The 23,290-nt window shown below is 36.1% G+C and overlaps 1 protein-coding gene and 1 long non-coding RNA gene across 3 annotated transcripts; one reads left to right on the top strand and one right to left on the bottom strand.

Annotated features, from left to right (window-relative positions):
* Positions 1–1,916: 1,916 nt before the first annotated feature.
* Positions 1,917–7,070, bottom strand: LOC147291294 (neutral/alkaline invertase 3, chloroplastic-like). The gene is made up of 7 exons (XM_086234848.1): positions 6,820–7,070; positions 5,351–6,182; positions 4,780–4,945; positions 4,467–4,678; positions 2,940–3,433; positions 2,817–2,865; positions 1,917–2,536 (listed from the first exon to the last, which is right to left on the bottom strand). The coding sequence occupies exons 2-7, from the start codon at positions 6,056–6,058 to the stop codon at positions 2,210–2,212; spliced, it is 1,956 nt and encodes a 651-aa protein (XP_086090974.1). The 5' UTR covers positions 6,059–6,182; positions 6,820–7,070; the 3' UTR covers positions 1,917–2,209.
* A 10,048-nt stretch (positions 7,071–17,118) lies between these two features.
* LOC147291293 (uncharacterized) lies at positions 17,119–20,408 on the top strand. 2 transcript variants are annotated; one of them, XR_015121468.1, is made up of 3 exons: positions 17,119–17,416; positions 19,507–19,619; positions 19,831–20,408. It is a non-coding gene; the product is annotated as an uncharacterized LOC147291293 (long non-coding RNA). The 2 variants fall into 2 exon arrangements; XR_015121469.1 differs by lacking the exon at positions 17,119–17,416 and adding an exon at positions 19,312–19,387.
* Positions 20,409–23,290: the final 2,882 nt, after the last annotated feature.

Below are 23,290 nucleotides of genomic sequence, written 5' to 3'. Positions count from 1 at the left end.
GCTATGAGTCCTGGCTTTTCTCTCCTCTTATTGTACTTCGTTTGTTGGTCTTTGTCATCACACCCTCATTTATTGTACGTATTCAATCTTCATATCCCCTCTCTTTCCACTTTGATGGTTCAATCCTCCCATATACATAATGTTCTGCCACAAGATGCCCGAGTATATATGATTTATTTACTTCTACTGGCCTGTGGAACGTTCCCCTCATGCAAGATGCTTTTATGCATCATCAAGTACGTGGAGATAATTTCAAGTACACCCATTGGATGACAACGACATCAACCAGATCGTCTCGTCTGACACTATATGAAATTTAGTGCCAGACGAAGACATCTTGGTTGAGTATGTCAAGCAGTTGAAGAGACAAGAACAATGTAGCTCATTTGCTAGCACAATATGCTGTTTGTAATGTTTGGTTTAATTGTTGGAGTGATGAGAGGCTATCTTGGCTCTCGGACGCCTTGTGGCTTGTATGATGACTTGCTTGAATAAATAAAGCCTCCAACGCCTTTATTTGAAAGAAAAAAAAAACTGGTTGAAAGGTTCATTTAGAGGGCTGCTATTTGCACACCCTTTTTTTTTCTTTTTGCACACCTTTTTATTAAAAAAAAAAAAGACACATTTATCCTTCTCACACCCAAAAACCAACACCATTTTTTTCTCTTTTGCACACCCATCAACAGACAAAAAAAAACACACACCCAGCCACACACACCTCCCTTCATCTCCCTCACCCGACCACACCCACCCACGCAGCCACCGACCACACCCACCCACGCAGCCCTCCCTCCACCAAGCTCCAGCCCCGTCGCACCCTCCCTCCAGCCCCGACCCACCCACCCAGCTCCCTCCCTCCCTCACCCGACCACCACAAGCAGCACCCACGAAGCCCCCAACCTCCTCCTCTTCTCTCCTCCCTCCCTCCCTTTCTCTCTCTATTTTCTCCTTCGTTCGGCACTGGTTTGCCGAAAATTTGAGTTTCCTTCGGCAGCCACCCACCGAACACCCACAAACCATTCGACAGCCGCCCGCCGAACACCCACAAACCATTCGGCATATATCCGCCTAAGCTAGAGGGAGGTGGCCGGGTGGGTCGAGGCTAGAGGGAGGGTGCGACGGGGTTAGGTGGGAGGGGGTGCGATAGGACCGGGGCTGGGTGGAGGGGAGGGAGGAGGTCGGGCTGGGTGGAGGGGAAAGAGGTGGGCTAGGTCGGGGCTGGAGGGAGGGTGCGACGGGGCTGGGGCTTGGTGGAGGGGAGGGAGGAGGTCGGGCTAGGTGGAGGGGAAGGAGGTGGGCTGGGTCGGGGCTGGAGGGAGGGTGCGATGAGGCTGGGGCTTGGTGGAGGGAGGGCTGCGTTCGGGTGTGTTTTTTTTTTCAAGGGTGTGTTTTTTTTTTCCGACCAAGGGGTGTGCTTTTTCAGGGGAGTGTTTTTTTTTTCAGGGGTGTGTTGGGTGAAGGGTGAGTGTGTCTTTTTCTTTGATTTTTTATTTATTTTTTACAAAAGGGTGTGCAAAAAGAAAAAAAAGAATGTGCAAATAGCATCCCTCTTCATTTATGGCTTAAAGCTTCTCATGCACATCTCTGATGCAAATATCAATCTCTTAGCTTTCCACCATGTCATCTTATATTGCAGCAAGTGTTACCAAAATTATCACAAAAACAATCGAACATCCGCAAAAGATTTTATCCTGGATAGTTCGGGTTTAACCCTTAATTGCATCCTATGTAACCATTCATAAATCTTATATAACTTAATTGCATCCTAAAACATTATCATACATCACAAGAGCCTCATCTGTCATTGTATGACTACAAATGAAATAGGTCAAATTGAAATGTATATAGCTGAACTAACTTGTGATGTAAAGACTACAAATGCTTACTCCATCCTTCATCAAGACCAAATAGCAATATAGTCAAAACCCAGATTATGAATTATAATAAACTTGAATAATATACCATATGTTGACTCACAATGAAGTCTGATATATATATATTTACAAATAACTGTCTCTTCAGTCCAAATTAGAACAGGATATTCAGGGGTGACTGTAAAATCAAATCAGAGTACATAATCTTTACAATAGAATATAGTGATACATGAATTAGCTTATGTAATATATCAAGCCTATCCACGCACATAAATGTAAGGAAAAATAAGTACTAGAAGCCTGGTGCTGAATCATAACAGACTTTCATACCAAACTCAAACAATGTAGGTCTGCTTCAAATTCTTTCGACCACGCTTTCTTCTTGGGTTAGCACTAATCATGCAAGAGAAGGCATTCGTAAGTTCAGAATCCTCTTCAGTTATCAAAATCTTGGCTTTACTAGGATCAGCAAGAAGGAGCTTTGCCACAAGGTATCCAGCAATTGACCAGGTCTGAAACAGGTGTGATTGTTTTCCAATGAACCTACCTTTTTTGGTGTCATAGTATTCTGGCCACTTGTCTCGTGATATCCGTTTCTCAACAACCTCAACAGCTCTTGCAGCAATTTCTGGTCTATTCATCTTTATGCAAGCGACAGTGAGCTGTGAAAGGCATCCATAATTTGTCACGAAACTGTAAATTTAAATTTCTACCTACTAATACTCAATTAAAATCAAGATGCCATATGCATTTCATAAAAAATTGAAATGATATAGCAGAAATACCGCACACAATCAACACTCTCATATACCATAGAGAGTCATAGACCAATATGGTTTATACTTTATCCACGAATGGGTGTCTCAACTCAACAGTTGACGGTATTGCCTTTGGGTCCATCTATCAGTTAAAAGTCCACATGACAACACAACAATAACTAACCTGCCATAGCAGAGTCGGCCAGGAACCTGCATTGTGGTAGGACCAGGGCCTGCATCAAAAACATATTAAGTATGAGATGGGGAAAAGAACAAAAATTTATTATTACCAAGTTAGACATCTTACGTGTTCTTAGGATCACTCCCGGTGATAATCTGCCACTCCTGACCTTCAAGAGCAGGATAACAAATCTTAAATGGCATGTCTGCCACCAAATCTCCCCATTTGGCTTCAATTAGATCCAAAATAGCATGTGACTGATCTGTTGTCGCAATACCGCTTACTACAGACCACAAGTTTCCTAAAGAAAAAAAACGGAAATCCATATGAGCTGGTTGCAAATTTCCAATTAGATAGCCGCCTTTGTTAGGCATCCACTCCACCAGCCAAGGAGATATTTGATCTGGGTATATGTTGAACTTATTAACTGCATCGTATGAATACTCTTCAGTCTTGTATCGGTAGATCTCATTCAATTTTCTCAAATCAACCCAATAATATTCTCTGATATGAAAAGAGAGAGCTACCAGACGGTTGTTGAGTGCTTGAGTAAGATCTGCAGATCCATCTTCTGTAGCAAGCATCTCTCGTGCACAAAGTAATGATGAATAGAAAAGTGCCTGTGAGAACCAAAATATAAAATCAGACTCAATCCCAGTAATTATGCTAGAAGAAGAGGCACTGAGAAAGAAAGAATGGCATGCTACAAAATGTTTGCAAGACCAGCCACAACCAAAAATTTGTCTACCATGTAGATGAATGAACCTCTGCTAGAATAATTACATAAACTTCCAACAGATGGAGTCTTAAGGACCAAATGATATTGGATATTAATGTCATCCTCTGGTGTCTCTGACTCTCTAACTAATCTTTTCCCCTCATTTCCCAGAGGGCATGAAATATATGAATAGCACGCCAGCAATCCTCTCTGATATGAAATGACAAAGCTACCAGAAGTTTTTTTCATCTTCCTTCATTCATTTTCCCTGAAGCTGCATAACGCTGTAACTCTGCATATACTCCCTTTTATTTTGTTCTTTAAGTTCACTACCCGGTTTTGATCGTCAACATTGGTAACAATTAGTCTCAACTTTAGTCTTCTTATCATGGTGGCCTTTTTTATATTTCTTCTTTTGTATCTATTCCACATATTCATTAATATTTAGTCTTTGAATAGCTTTCATTTGTGAAAATACAATGCCTTCCTAAGAAGAATGCATAGGAAGGTCTTGGTTGTTCACTCTGAAGTCTATAGGGAGATCAGTTTATTTATTGTATTTCATTCTGTGAATCATTGTATCATGCAGATCAAAAGCCCCAAGAGATTAGTTATTTATTATCTGATGTCGATTGTGTTTCTGAACTCTGGGCCATCATGGCCCTTTATTACAATCTCTACTCTCTCTCTCTCTCTCTCTCTCTCTCTCTCTCCCATTTTTTTCTTGACCCAATAGATTATTTCTTCCCCATCAAACTTCCTATATTAGCTAGTCACTTTCCCAAACTGCTGATCAATATGCTTTTTTCATAAAAATATTATTCTTCATTTACAAGTTCCTAGAAGTGGTCAAAAAAACTGATTGGCTACTCTTTTCCCCTTCAGATTTGTAATTCCCTGCCACATGAAATGACTGTTCATGAATAATGTGATACCTGAATTTCAAGAGGGTGACCATGAATTCCCATTCGTCGATCTATCATACAAGAACCATCTGTCACCAATAATGTAGGGAACATATCAAAACCATCAGCTAGACATAACCTTAGAATCATCTTAATCCCTGTCTGCACATCAACTCTCTCCTGAACTGAGAGATCACCGGAGCATTTTCCATATGCACGTAACAAGATTATCCACCATAATCCTGAAAATGAAATAACAATATGAGTTCACCGACCAAGAAGTGGTAAAGCAAACATAACTTTGTAAGTTAAAAACATTTGATGACCTGGTAAATAAATTTACCAGAATCTACTGGGGCAACACGGCCAATTGCTGCCTCTCCAAAGTCTGGATCCAACACCTCTTCTGTTGCAGAATCATCACCATCCAAAGGAACAGTGCGCACTTTAAAACTAGCAGGCATCAAGCCCTGACCAGGACTGTGACAATCCATTGTTTTCTCCCAGCTCTGCAATATCAGGAATCTCGCTTAGTAAATAGGATAACAAATACATGAATATATACGTGTGTGTGTGTGTGTATGTGTGTGTGTGTGTGTGTATGTGTGTGTGTATGTGTGTGTTGTGTGTGTTCCAGCTTGCCGAGTTATGTGCAACCTGGAATTACTTATCTGGATCTATGCCCATGTGACAACATTGTTTTTTCCCCCCCGCCACATTCATACATATATATATACGCGAATTTCATCCAGAATCTGAAGCAAATTTCATATACACTCACATACCACAAAAATTTCAACTAGATAGTATTCTAGTCACCAATAATTTAGGGATGTGAGAAAAAAGGAACACACTGTCTAGTAGTATGAACTTTGCAATAACAATAGGTCTTTAGTATCAGATGGGTACATTACCTGCAACTGAAGTGTATGAAGAATAAAGTTCCTAACAATATCATACTCCCCCTTCAATAGGAAAGCTATGCCAGAAGGTATGAAATCACGAATAAAGACTTGGTCATAATTCAACACATTGGAACTGGTAGGATCCTGTGCAGCAATTGTTCCAATAGGACTGCCACAATAATATACTATAGACTCACGTAGTAAGTCCCAGGCTTCATCCTCAAGGCAGTCAACACTAGTCTTGTGAAACATATCTCTAACTGTTCCATTTGTACCATTAGGTGTCAAAACCTCCTTTTCCTGTTTCAACTGTTGAACATCTTGAAACTCCAAATCATTTGGCGCATTCACCACACTGTTGATTGTATTCAATTTCTTTGCACTATCCACAAACCATGTTCCATTTGCATCTTCTGCGGTTACCCCACTTATACTTTCAGCTTGTTGGCACTTGCACCTCTGAGTCCAAGAATGACCTACTTTCATATTTCCAAACAAACCACTCCCTATCCCCTGACATCGATAAATTCCTATACTACTTTGTTGCATACTTGAACAACCGAGTAAGTGCACATACCTTGAGGCCTTTCTCTTTATACATTTTACACGGTATTTAGAAGAAAATATAGTATCACATTTGCTAAAACATGAATCAGTACTAGAAAGGCGTGGTACAGCCCCACAAAAAACTTGCAGAACTGCTTCAGAAGTGCCCATCGACTTAAATCTAATCAAATTCAGCGAACTGTATCAAACTGATAATTCTTCAAATTTAAATTAACCAAAGTGAATTCGAGACCTCCGCTTCAACTTAAAAGCAGGTATATAATACACCTTAAATCTGAAATGCAGAAAAATTATTCAAATTAACTTCATCTAAAGTGTATCATTATTAACAGAAGGAAACAAAAACAAGGAAATGGAAGTTAGAATTCTTGCAGCATATTGTAACTTTAAATAGCATTATGCCCCATTTGGAAGACAAGAAAATCCAGAACAATTCTACAAACAAAAAAAACAAAGCCAAAATAATACACTAGAAAAGCAAAAGTATTTTCTTTTATTTAGACTTCTCATGAACAAATTGCTCTCATTCTTCATTTCCCTCAGAAATCAAGCACACAAATGAAAATAAAAAATCTGCAATTTATAAAAATTAGAGGTTAAACTTATCCAAAACTTTGTTGAACTAAAAAACAAAACTTTAACAAACAACCAATATCCTGACCACACAAGAATCTACAAAGTTTCAATCAAAACCACTTGATTACAGAGTAAAATTCCAATGGGAAGCAACAAAAATCTAAAATCATTTGTGCATGCCTGTACAGAAAGAAAGCAACTTATTACAAGTAAACAAAATTCAATAGAATTAACGTTTTCAGGCAATAGCAACCTCAAAGGAGAAACATTGGCGAGTAAAAATGAAAACCCAGAAAATGTTATCAAGATTAAGAACAACCAAAAGAATTGCTTACCAAATTGGAGAATACAGAGCTATCTAGCTTCTGGGTTACCCACAGAAAATCTGAGAATGCTAAGCAAGTGGGTATGTGATATTTTCTCGTGTCCCAAACGGAGTAAGAAAATCAATGGCAATTCTATCTTCTATGAATGAATCGTTAGAACTTAGAAATAAATAAATGGGTTTAGTTTGTTCAAAACAGCAAACGTATCACACTAGGAAATCACATATACGTTCTCCAAAATTTTTCCTCTCTTTTCTTTTTTTGTCCTCATCTGCTTGATTTGTTTTATCTTTTCTTTTATTTGCCCGTGGGGTTATTTTTCCTGAGGTCTGTATTTTTCTTACTCTTTTTCTTATACCAATTTTTTTCAGCCTTTTATTTATTTTCTCTCTGTTTTTGGCAGGTTACCTTTTATTTATTTTCTGTTTGCTTTTCCATTCAGCTTTTCTTCAAACTTAAATTTGATTTTAAGTAAAGATATTTTAGGATGATTGTAGAAATGGAACATGAGTATATGACCAATTTTATCTGATGTATTAGTATTAACTTCGGATGTTAACCATCTGTAAGTAAGTTCTAATAAACAATAAAAGACCAATGTTACCACGTAAAAAGAAAAGAAATGATATATAGTAGTATCTAACCATTTTTTTCAATAGTTTCATTAGATAATGATCCATAATTAATCCTAATTTTCTTTATCTTCTATTATACAATTGTTCTGTTAAGATGTTGGTATATAAAAAAATTAAATAAAAAAAATCCTTCTTAATATGATTAGCACGTTTATTTTTGGGTACAGAAGAAGCCCATTCACTTTTTGCGCTTTTATTATTTTTGTGGATTATTTCAATTTGGGTAAGATAACGACTCTTGAGAACGTTAGATTACAACCAAAGGTTGTGGCCCTAGTGGGACATGGGAGTTGGGACATTGGAAGTTGGTTTTTGATTGTGATGGCAATTCACCCCAACAAACTCAAAAAAGAAACTATCATGCTTTTGACTATATATGCATGCATTATATCAACCCGAAAATTTAAAAAATTTAAGAAATCATAAATATATGCTCCTTCTAATGTGGGATTGTTCAAAATTATAAAATAAATATGTCTCTTGTGGAGTCCATTTTATATTATATTTTAAATATTTAAATTGTTTATTTTGTAGGTCTTTATTTAAAGATCATTTATGCAAATAACTAGACAAATTAAAAATTATCAAAATATCTAATTTTGATAACATAAATTGACGAACATAATGTATTCAACAAGCACTTGAAATGATGACAATTTAATTAAACGGTTAAATAGTTTCCAATTCATCCAAATTTTGCAAGATTAATATAACTTAAAAATAGATGATTTCGATCGTCAAATTAGAATGTGAAAACAACCCTACAAAAGATCTCTTATTTATTCTTAAATGAGAAATCCCACACTAAAAGAGGCCACATCATAAATATATTGCTCAATTGACAAAAATGATAATAAAAATAAAGGAATTGACATTCCATATAAAAATGAGGGATTCAATTCTTCTCAGTCTATCACTTTACTATTTAACTCTCTTTTACGTTATATTTTAATTTAATTTCAATCTTGATTTTATTCCATTTTATGTCTTATATTTCTTAGTGTGACTGTAACACTGTGACGCAATATTATTAATCTTTATATAATATGTGTACATTAATTAATATAGTCTAAATTTGTAGGCTTGTAGCTTTACTCATGCTATAACACATGAAATAATCATGTGACGGCATTCAAAGTGACACTGAAATTTTTTCATGTTCATTATAATAACCAAACGTTACCTAAATGTCTTCAAAATCAAGTCTAATTCAACTTCATCGATCATGCATAGTTTTATGCATTTTGCTTGTTTGTTTTTGGAATTCTAACACGCAACACATAGCGTAGAAAGCTGGCTTTCTTCCACAGTTCCACAAGACTGCATATGCCTGTTCATTATTTATAATTTTATGTTAATATTAATTTATTATTATTATCATTATTTTAAGTAGTCATTTGAAACTATGCATGATGACGTAGTTTTGTGGGCAGTACCATATATATATATATATATATATATATATATATATATGCCCAGAGCAGATGGTCAAATTCATATTCTAGTGGTTACCAACTTACCGACAATACTTCATCCATTTGACTTGAAAGTAAAAATAGGTGCAAAGCTAATTCTCCATATATATGCACACACCTACACTTCATATTCATACGTGCAAACATGCAATTGGATCAAAATGAAGAAGACCACCAGAACATTAATTAGACCCACCATTTGATCAATAATTAATTCAAGCAAACACACGTGACATGTTCAGTTTTTTGTTTTTTGTTTTTTTTTTATTACTATATAGAGGACGAGATTAATACTCATGATCTCAACAGTTCGAGTATTTAGATGTGACATTGAAATGTAGGTGGTCTATTGGTTATTCTGTATGGGGAGATCAATGGCTCAATGGCCTCTAAAACCAAGTCAAATCAAGTTCAGGAATGCATATGATCTAGAGACCCAAATCAAATTTAGGCCCAACTTCTATACTGAGGAAAAATTAGCTTGGCTGCCTGTAAATATGAATAAGTAGTATAAATTTTAGGAAATTACATTTAAAGTAAGAAATAATTTCTTATTTAAAGAATGCGCCGATGGGCTTTTAGTTTTGGGTTTGGTGACTTTGGTCATTGGATTTTGTAATATCTTTATATTTGGATCAAAACAGTAGGCCTATTTGCATGGATAATCTGTTTTGGGCTTTGAAAATGACCAAGTTGCCCTTTTTAGAAGTGGATGCCAAGTTGCCAACTTTCTCTTTCATGTTTCCACAATTCCACACGTCGCCCACCACCGACCATCATCAACCATTTTTGGACCACCGTCGGACATTTGTCAGACTTTCACCGGCCACCATCGATCTTTTGCCGAACCACCACCGAGTGTCACCAGTGGTGGAGCCGCGTGAGGACAAGGGGGGACACAAGCCCCCACTCAAATTTTGGCGTTAAAAAAATATTGGCTTATGATATATGATAGTTTACTAAAATATCCTTAAAACAATCAGGTCTCACACATGTTAACCTTTTTTATTCTTTTTTTTTTTTTTTTACCACTTTCTCCTTTGTCTATTCTAGAAGATCCCTTTTTAGATTTTCATTCATCTAATGTCAATCTATGTTTTCATTTTCTTGTTCTTGCACAATTGTCTTTCACTTCAAATAAATTTCTCTACTTTTCAATTGATATGGGTTTTACACATGCAAAAATTAAAATAACTACTAAACCTAAAGCAATTTTATTGCAGGAATTCACTACAAGAAATTAGAGTAATGCCCATCTTCATTAGTTTCACAGAAAAATGGTGACAATTAAGAAATAGGGACTTAAGTGCCTTGATTTTAACAAAAATAGGTGGCAATTGAACAATAGGGACTAAAGTTCCTTATTGCCACATTTTCCTGTGCAACCAAATGATAGTAGGTTTTGTGCACATTTCTTGTAGTGGAATTTGATTTAGGGCTTACTTATTTGAACTTGAAGTTAATTAATTAGGTATTGAGAAGCAGAGGGGAAAAGCTACTACATTTGGTAATAACAAAAAAATGGAGACTATATATGTTTTATTTTTTCAAAAATTTGTTTGGGATAGTTTTGTTACTTTGCAAGATTGCAACAGAGTTTGAGGGATTTATTGGTATTGGTAGTGAAGTTATATATGCAGGGATTTTTAATTATATTTCTTTGTTATAATATTATGTGATTTTTTCTTGTTCATTAACCAATCAAAAGTTTTCCTTTAAATTAATATTATTTTTTGTTTTGATTTAAAAATTTTGAAGTCATAGGTGAGCTTCAAAGTGGAAAGGCCTCAATGAAGATGAACTGATGGTGCCCCTATAGGAAAACATTCCTGGCTCCGCCACTGAGTGTCACTCCTCTCCATGTTGTCCACACACAAAACATCATCTCTTTGTTGTCCATGCATCATGTGTAATATCCTTTCCACATGCCAAGCCCCAGTCAACCCAAAAAATTATATTAAGAAAAAAAATGTTTTGCACTGCAGTTACCTTACAAGTTACAAGTATTATTGCACTACAATAGCCGATAGATCGACGTTGTTTAAAGAAAAACATAAATGCACATCCATGAGCGTACTTTTATCCTTATATGTTAATATAAAATAGGCCAAATGACGTTTTTGGTCCCTGTACTATGGCTGAGTCGTACTTTGATTTCCGTCATTTCAATTTGCATTTTTTAAGAACCGTGATTCTATTAATGTTGCAATCAGGTCTAAACCGTCAAAATTGTCTACTTCAGAGCTAATCAGGTAGTGCCACATTGGCATTTTTTGTCTTGATTTTGATGGATTAGACCTAATTACGACACTAATGGAAATACAGTCCTTAAAAAAAAACAAATTGAAATGATAGAGACCAAAGTGTGACTTAGTCATAGTATAAGGACCAAAAATGTCTTTCAACCTATAAAATATATACTCACTTTTAAGTCTTTTTAAAAATTATTAAGGGCTTTTAGTAGTCTATATTTTCTCTTATTATAATAAAACTTTGATTGTGTAGATTTTGAATATCCATGAGGAACACAAATTCAAAGTAATTTGCACTTACAAAACATGAAAAAAATAATATTATACTTATTATCAAGTGCCAAAACTGTGAAGCAAACACAACGTCGCAACTGTTTCTGGGATGTTACAGGCTAGAATAGACCAAGCCGCCAAGTTTAACAATGTAGTTATTTGGAGTTTGTTTGGTTTTTTTTTTTTTCTGTCAAATAAATCACAATTCATAAATATGGAAAAGTGATATAAGAATTGTGAGGCATAGTACACAACCAACCCAAAAAGTCTTTATGTGACTACACTAATGAGTTCACAATGGATGAGGCATGTATTTTTTAATTTAGAATGTGAGTTAGCCCAACCATAGTTAAAATGTAAATAATATAACTGTTATGTACAAATATTTCAAAGTAGGAATGCATTGATTAGTTGGACTCATGCACAGGAAGGAAGTACAACCTTGTCATTGTCATTAACAGGTCTAATGGAAAGGGGGTTGGCAATAAGATACCTAGAAAATACTTGTGTTGCGAGAGATATGGTCAATATAAGCCAATCAAGTTTGATACAGATGGCCAAAATTCTGATATTGATAGTGGATGGACAAATCTTTCTACAAACAACTATTTTAATTTATGGAGAAATGTTCAAGAGAAAGGATGCATCAAGCGACAACCACCCACCGAACAGCTCGTTTATTATATTTTTTAAAATTTTCATTTAGTGGGGTTACACCGGTTATACACACATAGGCCATTCAACAGGTGGTCATCAAATACAACAGAAAGGTTTGGCAAACCAGTACTGAATAACCTTGAAAATGTTCAAAATATAAAATGAAAACCCATTGCCGAACGACTTCCAAATATCTTAATTGTACAAAAGTTTAGTTTCGATCACAAAAAAATACAAAAAATTAAATTTAGTATTTAATTTGATTTAGCAGAAAAATTTAGGAAAATATTTATTGATTTAAGATTAATTTTCTACAAAAATAATGATTCTTTTTGTAAGGCCCAAAATAAAAAATTGCATTATAGCCCAATTTACTTGCAAAAACACAGTGAAAGACATGTCCAGCTTAATGAGCCGAGCACTTGGTGATATTTTTTTCTTCGTGTTTTACAATATAATTACTATTCGAAAGTAACAACCATTGCCACTAAGCAACAATGACTATCAAATGATCGCATAAAAAAGATATTTATAGATATATCTTATATCTTTTCTTACATAAACATGTCAAAAATTATTGAACCAACATAAAACACATAATTTAAGCTTATGGAGTTACATCCACCTTAACTTCAACTGTTTATTACTGTGTAACAATAATTATTTGCCCGAAACGTTAAACAAAGTAAAGGATCCGCCTAGCGTTTGGCATTGTAGAATTGGTACTCTCAGCTGTAACACGAGTTTCCTTTATCATTTTTTAAAATGGGAGGCGATTTTCGCACTCCCATTTCTCCAGGTGCACTCATTCTTATGTTTTTAATGTTTTTTATATTTAATTTTATTTATTTCTAAATATGCCCTTTATTCTTTTGACTTTTAATATAATTCTTAATTTCACTCTCTTTTAACACAATTTTTCTCTTTCATTTTTGACGGATATGGGTCCTCTTTAGAGCAATTCATTTACTGAACTTACCTAAACTTTTAGTGATAGCCATTGATGTTAGATTTTACATCAAAAATTGATTTTTTTTTTCTGAACTGTGTTATCAATAAAATGACATTGTGTCTTATGTTGATAGTTTCACAACTATGATTTGCTCTCTATCTTTGCCTTTTTTTTTTTTTTAATAGTTTGTGCTTCTATTTTCTCATCTCCATCTCTCTTCCTTTTTTCATGAAATTGAAGAAACATTTAACTTTGTTTAGAATATTAGAGCAATACCCTCCGTTAACTTGTGGTTTTTTTGTTTTGTTTTCTTCTTCCATTAGGTTTTCTTTTCCTTATTTCTTCCATTTGCTGTTCTTTTCTATTTTTCTTAATTGATGTCTTATGACTCTAGCTAGTTTTACTCTGCTAGGATTTAGAATCAACCCAATTACTGAAGCATAAAATCTTTGCCCTTATTCCCTAAAAAAATTTAATAAAGGTATAAAAACCAGGGATGCGATGTTCTTGTGGATAAATTGATTTATCTGGGGTGTAGATTTAAAAAATAGAGAAGGAGAGAACATCGATATGAAAAGAGAAATTTGGAAAAATAACCCTTTTTTAAAGCACTTGAAGACATTTAACCACCTTTTTTTAATTCTTAGAAATCTAACCAAAAATTGAAATGAAAATACTTGATTACCCCTGAATTAAAATCCCAAAACCCTCTACCATTTTTCTTTTGCAAACATACACACACACACACACACTCTCTCTCTCTCTCTCTTTCTCTCTCTCATACACACACACAAACACAAAATTCATCCAGTATTAGATGAGCCCATCACCACTCGACCATAAAAAACCCCTCCAGCTGCCGAACCCAACCAACACAACAACAACAACACCAAACACCCACCGTCCATGTCCCAAAAACCCACTTTCTCCATTTCGACCCAATTTCTTCATGTCCTAATTCAAAACCCACTCCATCTTGGCCAATTCCTCCATTTCCAATTCATTAAATCCCTAGAAATATGTTGTATGCATAGCGTCAAATTCATATGAATTCATTGTTTTAATTTCTCATATTTTTTGGAGAAGAGAGAAAAAAACAGAATCCAGGAGTACTCGACGGGTACTCGAGGGCGCTCGATGGGTACTCGAGGGAGGTCGACGGATACTTGAGTAATGCTCGGCGGGTGCTCGAGTACGTAATCTGCAACTTGCAACTTGTCCAAGACATCATGAATTTCAATTTTTTAGAACCACTATTTGATGACTTATTTCAAACATATTCTAGGCAAATCTTGTAGCTAGAAGTGTCAAACGGGTCGGACCGACCTGAGCATGACACGGCACGTCACGATTAAAAAATGGCACGGCACGATTAAATGGGTCGGGCTGGGCCGAAGTTTTTAGCCCATCGGGCACGGCACGGCACGAGCACGACACGGGCCAAGCACAGCACGAACACGGGCCAAGCACGGCACGAACACGGGCACGAAATGGGCCTAAATTAGGCACGACTATTTCAACATTGTTTTTTCCATTTTTAAAGAATATTTCAACAAAAAATTCAATTTTCGTGAAAAATAATGTTAATAATTAATTATAAATAAGAAAAAATAACATGAGATTAGTTTTATCACCTTAAAAAATAAAAATAAAAAAAGATTCGTGGGTCGGCCCGTTTAAGGCACGACATGAGCACGAATGGCCCGCGGGCCGTGGGCTGTGCCGGGCTTAGGTCTTAACTATATGAGCGACCCAAGCACGACACGAAAGCACGATGGGCTCAACTTAAACCGATCGGGCCGGGTTGGGCCGAGCCGGCCCGTTGGACACCTCTACTTGCAGCTAACAAGAAAAAAAGAAGTTAAATGGGACCAGGGCCGAAGCAGAACATTTGAGGGCCTTGTGCACCCGACCCGGCCTGTTTGACACCTTTACTTGCAGCTAACAAGAAAAAAATAAGTTAAATGGGACCAGGGCCGAAGCAGAACATTTGAGGGCCTTGTGCGAAAATAGACACCACCATCAAATGCCTCTCCACACCCACCCCTCCACCACCGCAATCACCCCATTCCCCACTCGTCTCCAAGCCCCCTGCCATGAAAACATTCTCGACGAGGCGCGCCGCCACAACACCACCCACACCCACATTTTCTCCTCCAAATAAATCCGCTTCAACGCCGCACGGCGCCGCCAAGTCATACTCCCTCGACGAGATCGTCTTGAAAGTGATTGTTGTCTTGCTCTGTTTTTCGAAGCGAGGTCGTAGATGGGTCCCAGCCACAGTCGCCTCCGACGACATGGTGGACTTGGGCTTCAACCCAGTTCCCTCCAAAGCTCCATGTGGTGATACTGATGGCCAAAACAACAGTCACCACCCACAAAAAACATCTGTGGTTATTGGTGAGAAGGAAACTTTATTGGTTTTAAGGGTGTTTAAGTCCAATCCATTCCTATTTTGGTTAATTTTCTAAGGCTACGTTTGTTTCACTGTGCTAGCCGTTGCTAGCTAGGATTGTGTTAAATAACACAGTAAACCCACGTTTGGTAAGACACGGTATTATTTTAAATGAGACTATCTAGCACCGCTCCTTCTAAAACTCCGGATTGTGGGTTGGTAAATAGCGAGGGCTGAACACACCTCGCTGTGTAAGAACCAGATTACACCTCCTATCTAAGAACTGGCTCCTCAGCTCAAAAAGATCAAAACAGAGACAATTGATTTGTTGATTAACTAGTTCTTGCAAGGCTGCAACTCAGAAGACCAAAACTAGTTTCTGCAATTTGGGGCTTTTTTATTTGAGCACAATTGACCACATAAATCTAGACCAATGGAAAGAGCAGAAAGAGAGGAGCAACACCCAGTGAAGATCGTTGCCATCAGCCGTCGGAGTCGCCGGAAATCGGCGGAGGGAGGTCGCGGCTTTGGAGCTTCGATTCGGCAATTGAGGTGGTCCGATGAATGATCAAAAGCCACCTTTGGGTCCAGCTTGATGAGAGGAAGAAACTGGTACCAACAGGGGCTCACGACGTCGTCGGAAAAGAAGGGCCGACAGAGGAGGCCGTCGACTTCTTCGATTTTGAAACGCCATCATCGGCGGACAGAGGGGGAGAAGATGGCGCTGAGAGAGAGAAAGATTGAGAGAGAGAGAGAGAGGGAGAGGTTAAGAGAGAGAGAGAGATGAAGGAGATGAAGGATGGCAGTATGGCACCATCATCGGGGAGAGAAAAACAGAGAGAAATGGGGAAGGAGTGAGAGTGACGATCTGGTGGCTAGGAGTGAGTTTATTAATTGTATTAGATTTTTTATTTTTTAAATTTTAATTTAATTACTTTAGTGCTTTTAAGTTTTATCCCAAAAAAAAAATGTGCTTTTATACCAAAATTATATTTTTTTAATAAAATAAATAAATTAATTAATATTTGTAGGCATTGAAATTAATAAATTTAATTTGATAATTAATATATTTTATTTATTTATAAATTAATATAATTATAGCTTAGTCCGACCATGCACCAAACACAGGACAGTGTTATTTAGCTTATCCAGCTTCATAGTCCGACACAACACCAAACACAGGATAACATTAGTCCAGCTTACTCCAGTCCAACACTATCCAGCATAATTCATAAAAATAGTCCAATCCAACACAGTCCAGCGTGCCAAACGTAGCTTAAGAGTTATAAAAAGTTGGTTAAAACTACTTAAAAGTATCCAGTGTGTTGAAAAAAAGGTCTTTTTTCCAAATTTCTTATATGAAAATGAAGAGAGTGATAAAATTTCAATGGAAAATCTTAATGAAGAGAGGGAGAGAGCATGACGGATTTGGAAATATAAATGATAAAAATATATTAAAAAAATTAGAAGAAGTGCAAATGAAGAAATGGGAGTCGGATAAAAGTGAGTTAATTTATTAGTAGAGGACTCTAAAGTCTAAAGTAAACTTTATTAATGTAATAATTTCGTAAACAAATTTTTGCTTTCAAGTTTCAAATAGTAAAACAGGGTCGACCGAATGCCTACTTGTCTTACCCTTCGTTCTCTCCCAAATATGGTTCTTCTTCATCTTATAGCTTGTTGTGCCCTGAAGGTCTTCTGCACCTTCATTCTTAATTTCTCAAATTCATTGTCTACTTTCTTGGGTCCAGAGACTCTTTTAGATTATATAGATCAGACTCTGAGCTTCCCTGCAATTTTGTAATGTCAAGGGCAATTAAAACAAACTAGTTTTGGTTCAATTCAGCTTGTTGGTATTGAAAGGTATGAATATTTGTTGTGTGTGAGACACAGACTTCAAGTTCTGCAGACTCATTGAAGAATAGTCACGTTGTTTCTTCAATGGTCTTATCAGTTGCAGCTTTCAGGTAAACTTTCAACTGTTTCCCAGTATATTTTGTCTTTTATGTTTGATTTTGAATCCGCAAATAAGTTATGGGGTGGTGTTCTCCAATTGTTTGAATTGTGAGTTTTGGTGGAATTTGAGTTTTGATCTATTGGTGTAAAATTTTATGATTTAGCTTGGCCATGTTGTGAAAATGCAATTGATTTGAAATAGCTATTGATGCAATTTATTAATTTGAAATAGCTGTTGCGAAAATGCAATTGATTTGAAGATTTTAGAGGTGTAGTACACTCAGAAATTTTTAGGTTGGATAAATTTGATTCATATAGATTTGTGCCATTGACCTACTTCATTTCATGTTTTTGAATTTCTTGTTATATGGTCTTTGGCTTATAGAGTGGGAGTGTGATTTTCCATAAAATAGCTGTTGATGCTTCCTAATGGAGGATCTTAGTTGTTGGAGTGATTCTTGTGATGAGCATAGTAGAGGTAGCGTTAAAAAAATACTTTGATTAGTGAGTGAGAGGTAGTGGAAGGCTTTTAATTATTGAGGATACAGTAGTCACATGTTGGAGCTCCTCATATTTGATTTTGTGGATTTATCTTTCTTAGGGTGGGCATTTTATCATGATTCCCTAAGTAGTATATGAAGAAAGAGTGAGACCTTTTTTTTATTTTGATTTTAGAACAAACAATTGCCAAAGCTTCTGGAGTAGGTTCTAATCCAATGCATATGGTGGTTGCATAATTTAAAATTAGCGAGCCAAGACACTGGACAAGAGATATTTCACAAGTGGTATTCTTCCCAGGAGGGGCTGGCATTGAAATAAATAAAGGAAAGGAGGGAAGAAGCTAGGATATGAGATGACCTTTTTTGAAATATATCAGAAGTACATTTTCTCGTTACACCAGTCAAAATATCATGAATGGTCTGAGTGTCAAATTCACACTTAGGGACAATGTGTTATCAAACTAAGGTTTGCTTTATTTCGGCCAAACCCATAACTGCATTGCAGTCATGGCTTATATTGGTTGCCTTGGGTCTTGAATTTATCAAGTTATCTGTTGGGTAAAAAAAGAAAAAAAAATACTTATGTTCTTAAAGACAGATATGTTGAAGAGTTTGAGGTGCTCTCATGAAGTGCTCATTGGGTGACAAGTGACAACATTACTACTTTGGACCAGTTATTTCTTGAAGTTTAGTTTTACTATGATAGTTCTGTTTATAAAACAATAAATCTTTTAATTAAGGTTTTCCAGGATTCATCAGTAAGGAGTCCATTTATATGTTTTCTTTTCTAGAAATTGCTTCCTATTCAAAAAAGATACCACAGGTATCAATGAGTTGGGTTATGACTAATAAATTGGGATCAGAAACATTTGACACAACTTCTGATCACCATCATTAGTTCTTCAGTTTAACTCAAAACCTTTGCGAGAAAGGTAATGAAAGGCTAATGAGAAAATAGCCTGCTGAATGAAATTGTCTACAAATTGGTGGCTCGGTCATGTCCCTCCCTCCCCTGTGTGCTGAGAATATTCTTTTCCCTAATGCCGTTGTGAAGTAAATATTGTGAATTCTTTTCCCTAGCTCCTTTTTAATGGATTTTATCTTTGAGAAATCTTGAACCATTGTGATATTAAGTCAATGATATTTGACGATGTAATAGATGTCTGGATGCCAACCAACCAAATCAACTATTAAGTCCAGACTGTGCCCATTATTTGGAGTTAAATGTACCCTCTCCTGTGAGTAAAGTGAACATGTGATTACCAATGGAGCTATAAAACACAGTAAACATGATTCATTTTATATGTGTAGATCCATTGGAAGACATCACTCTTATGCAAGTATATGCTTAAAATTTTTTGTTTACTGGAGCTGGTCCACTCATTATGATGTTCAAAAGTATCTGAAGGAGAACCGGGGTATGACCGGTACTGATCACTTATAGTTTTGTAATAACCATTCTCCTTAATAGCCTAGTAAGTGGTATGTCTCAAACTATTTACAGTGATATGATATTTTCCTTTGCTAAATTTGTTGTGCAAAATTGATTACCTGGTCATTTATCCAGATCCTTAATATAACACAATGCATGCTGGATCCAGGAAGAGGAGCAGGACAAGGAAAAAAGGATTACCCAAACTCACTTGCTAAAAAAATGTATAAATGGTGATATTTAGCACATACATCACCTTTCCATCCAGGGGAGTCCAACTCTGTAAGTAATGCCTACTTTATTTTGACTGCAATAAAATGCACCATCAAAATAACATCTTTGCTCCTTGTTCTTAGATCTTGAATATGTATGCTGAAACCATAGATTATGATCGGTAGTAGATGTGAAATTCCACCCACCTCGCTTTTTTTCCTGTACTTAAACACTGAACTTGGAACCTTTATAAGAACTAAATTTGGATCCTTGTTTGCAGAGGGTTGGGACAGTTTATGACATAGAAAGGAGGTCTTTTGGTCACAATGCACCTTATATTGGTGATTTCCTACAATCTGGCTTGTACAAATGCAGAAACAGACAGACATACACACATGTGCATATGTGTAGAGATCTTGGGACTGGTCTCAAGGGACTAGGATCAAAGTAGGTCATTAGGTTGACCTTTTGAAGCACCACGATTAAAAAGGTGAAGGAGATGGGGTTAGGTAGGTCATGTAGAAACAGATTTAGCCTCTACTGAAATCTTGTAAAAGTGTGGCAAATTCTTATAGATTGCCTCCCTTTGGTTTGATAATTAACCTTAAAAATTAAATGTTGCCCCTCCTAATATCTCAATAAAGATATTGAAGGTTGACTGTGGCCATGTAGGTTGGCCGGTTAGATTAAAAAGTGAAAAAGAAAGGTAATGCCACTGTAGTTCTAGATTAAGAAGCAGCTTGGGTTTTGGCTCAAGCTGTAAGTGATGAAGATAGAATGAAATTAGATTCTAGGTTCACATTTTTTTCATGCAATAGAGAAAAGATTCACCAACAAAATTTTTTCTCTACATCCTAGGAGAGGAAATATTCTTTAAATAGAGAGAAATACCTTTTAAATCGGAGAAAGACTTTATTATGAATTAAAAGGATTTTCTTATAAATTATTATGAATTAAAAATATTTTCTTATAAATTTTAAAATACCCCTGATCTCTATTTAAAAACTATTTTTTAAAAAAACTTAAGTCTAATTATCTCTACATTATATTTTATTCAACTACTCACTAGAGGACATTTTTAGTATGAATCAATGACTCCATATGGAATTGGAGTCAATTCTACGTCCTCCCAATGAGTGTGATTCCTCTAAAAAGAGGGATGAGATTATTGAGTGGGTCTTACTTATTTTTGATTCCCAAATGTAAGTAACAGTAAACACATGATTTTTTTATTCCCAAACGTAAGTAAACAAAAAATTAGAGTGGAATGTGAATGACATATGAACTAAAGAAAATTGGGTTTATCAACAATGACAACATGACAACTGCTCCTGCTCAATGGCAGTTATCAACAATGACACCATGTTGGGTTAGTTAAGTTGAATATGGATGAGGTTGTTAATTCTCAGGCGGGTGTTCCAGGTCGTAGAATGTTTTTTATTTTTTTGGCCACTCAGGTCGTAAAATGTTTATTCGTAATGGGGATGGTGATTTAGTGGTGGCAGTTTCATAGGTATCATGGTCACTATTCTCCCTTCTCCAGAACTCTTTTGTTATTTTTGGGCTTTTTTTCCATGCTAAAATTAGAAACCACTAGAGATTTCAATTTTTATTTTTGTTCTAATTTTTCTTTTTTAACTTAAATGACATTCATATGTCAGATACTCAAAAATAAAAAATAAAACCTAAAAAAAAAAAAAATATCATGTTCAATAAAGTATGAAACAAATGTTGAGAAAAAAAAAATAAGACTTTTATGGTGCGTTTGGATGCAGTAGTTGGAAATTACTAAGGAATTCACAAATGACGGAATTTAAAACGATGTGATTTAAAATTCTAGAATATGTAGATTCTCTTGTTTGGATAACATGTAAACATAATAGAGTTTAAATACGGAATTTATGGTAGTTTTAATTTTTGATGCATCAATTCAAAAGAGTGACGGTGATGGTAGCAACAATAAAAATGATGTTTATGGTGAGTTGACCATATTGGTAGGGGTGATGGCCCACAAGCGGTGGGAGAAATGGTGGTGGCTAAAATTGGGGTGTTGGCGGCGGTGGTGGTGGTGGTGGTGGTGTTGGCAATGGCGGTGATGGTGGTGGCGGCGGTGACGGTGACGGTGATGGTGGTGGTGGCGGTCTCGGTGTTGGTGGTGGTGGTGGCGGCAGCGACAGCGGGGGTGGTGGTGTTAGTGGTGGTGACGTTGGCGGCAGTGATGGTAGTGTTGACACGACTTATTTTTCTTTTGTAAAAATTAGAATTTTGAAAATGACACCAATTTAGATGGAATTTAAAGTTAGAATTTACAGTCTTCAAATCCCAAGTTTTTTTCCACCTAGAATTTACAAAATTCTGTATTTATTGACCCAAACAAGGAAATTAGAGCATGTAATTTCTAAAATGCTGAGTTTTGTTTAAATTCCGAGTTTTTTTTCTCCATCCAAACACACCATTAGCATTATCTTTATTGTTCCTGATTTTCAAGTATGGGTGAAAGATTATCTTACTTGTTTATCTAATGTATTAACTAATAAAGTACATCTATTCTCTGAAAAAGATTATTGTTACATATTATAGAGAATTTGTTTTTTACTATTTTTAAAAGGGAACCCTTTTTTTTTGGCCACAAAAAAGGGATCCCTTTACATACACTAATTGTATAGATATTTTTCTTACATAAGCCGTAGTTTTGCTATGTCCAAGTTAACTGAAAATTACAGCGGACCTGTTCCTTTTACTCCTTCAAGATTTCCAACCGTAACACAAATTTAAATCCCGAATTCACGGGAGTTATACTCGCGCATTTACCCCAAATTCTACTCTCCCCACCGCCTCAAAAAGACCCAAACCCCCATCCCCAACCTCCCAAATCCCTAGGGGTGGGCATTTGCTACCGAAATACCGAAACTGAACCCGTACCATACCGTACCGTGTCAATGTTATACCGAAAAATAATACCGATTATATACCGTACCGATACCGTACCGTACCGAATCTAAATCGGTATGGTATAGGTATGAAACTTTCAATACCGTGAAATACCGTACCGTACCGATATATTTTTAATTTAATTATTTAATATATATTTCATTATTATGCTTTCTATACTTGGGTCTGAGTTGCTCTTGTGTTTTACAGTTTTACTCTTCCTTTTGTCATTGTTGTAGTTTCTTTGGCATTGATATATATATATATGTATATATAGAATGGTGTGTGATTTATTATCAGTTGCTTTCTTTTCTAATTCTATGTTTACACTGGTTGATAATGAATTGAGTTAGAATTATATATGTGCTTAATTAGTCGTTTGATGGTTAATTAAGGATCAATACCATCGGTCATAGTTCACAACAGAAATGAAAGGAACGTACAAGTTGGGTTTAGTTTTATCTTTTGGTTGGGAAAAAATATTTCATTTTGGTTGTTAAATATTGTTTTTTGACAAAAAAAAAAAGTTTAAAATGTTGGTATATACCGAAACCATACCGAACCATACCGAATTCATAGAACACTGGTATGGTATGGTACCAGTTTTAAAAATGTCCATACCGTACCGATACCGTACCGAATAAAAATTTCGGTATGGTATCGGTATGGGGCTCATACCGTACTATACCGTACCGTGCCCACCCCTACAAATCCCCACACCCTCCCCCATCACATCAAGCCCATTTTAGTCAATTCCGTCCTCAACACGAAAATATCAACCCCCTCTCTCTCTAACTCACAGTCGCCTT

This window comes from Dryas octopetala, chromosome 3, assembly GCF_963921425.1.
Source record: "Dryas octopetala chromosome 3, drDryOcto1.1, whole genome shotgun sequence".
Taxonomy (NCBI): Eukaryota; Viridiplantae; Streptophyta; class Magnoliopsida; order Rosales; family Rosaceae; genus Dryas; species Dryas octopetala.
This window is presented reverse-complemented; position numbering and strand designations above follow the sequence as displayed.

What these genes read in the sequence shown, in the direction of transcription:
- LOC147291294 (XM_086234848.1), bottom strand. Translation starts at nt 6,058, where the DNA reads ATGGGCACTTCTGAAGCAGTTCTGCAAGTTTTTTGTGGGGCTGTACCA. An exon ending in TTCATACACTTCAGTTGCAG is followed by an intron (nt 4,946 to 5,350) that starts GTAATGTACCCA and finishes CTGATATTGCAG; the next exon opens with AGCTGGGAGAAAACAATGGA. An exon ending in GGGAGTGATCCTAAGAACAC is followed by an intron (nt 2,866 to 2,939) that starts GTAAGATGTCTA and finishes TTTTTGATGCAG; the next exon opens with GCCCTGGTCCTACCACAATG.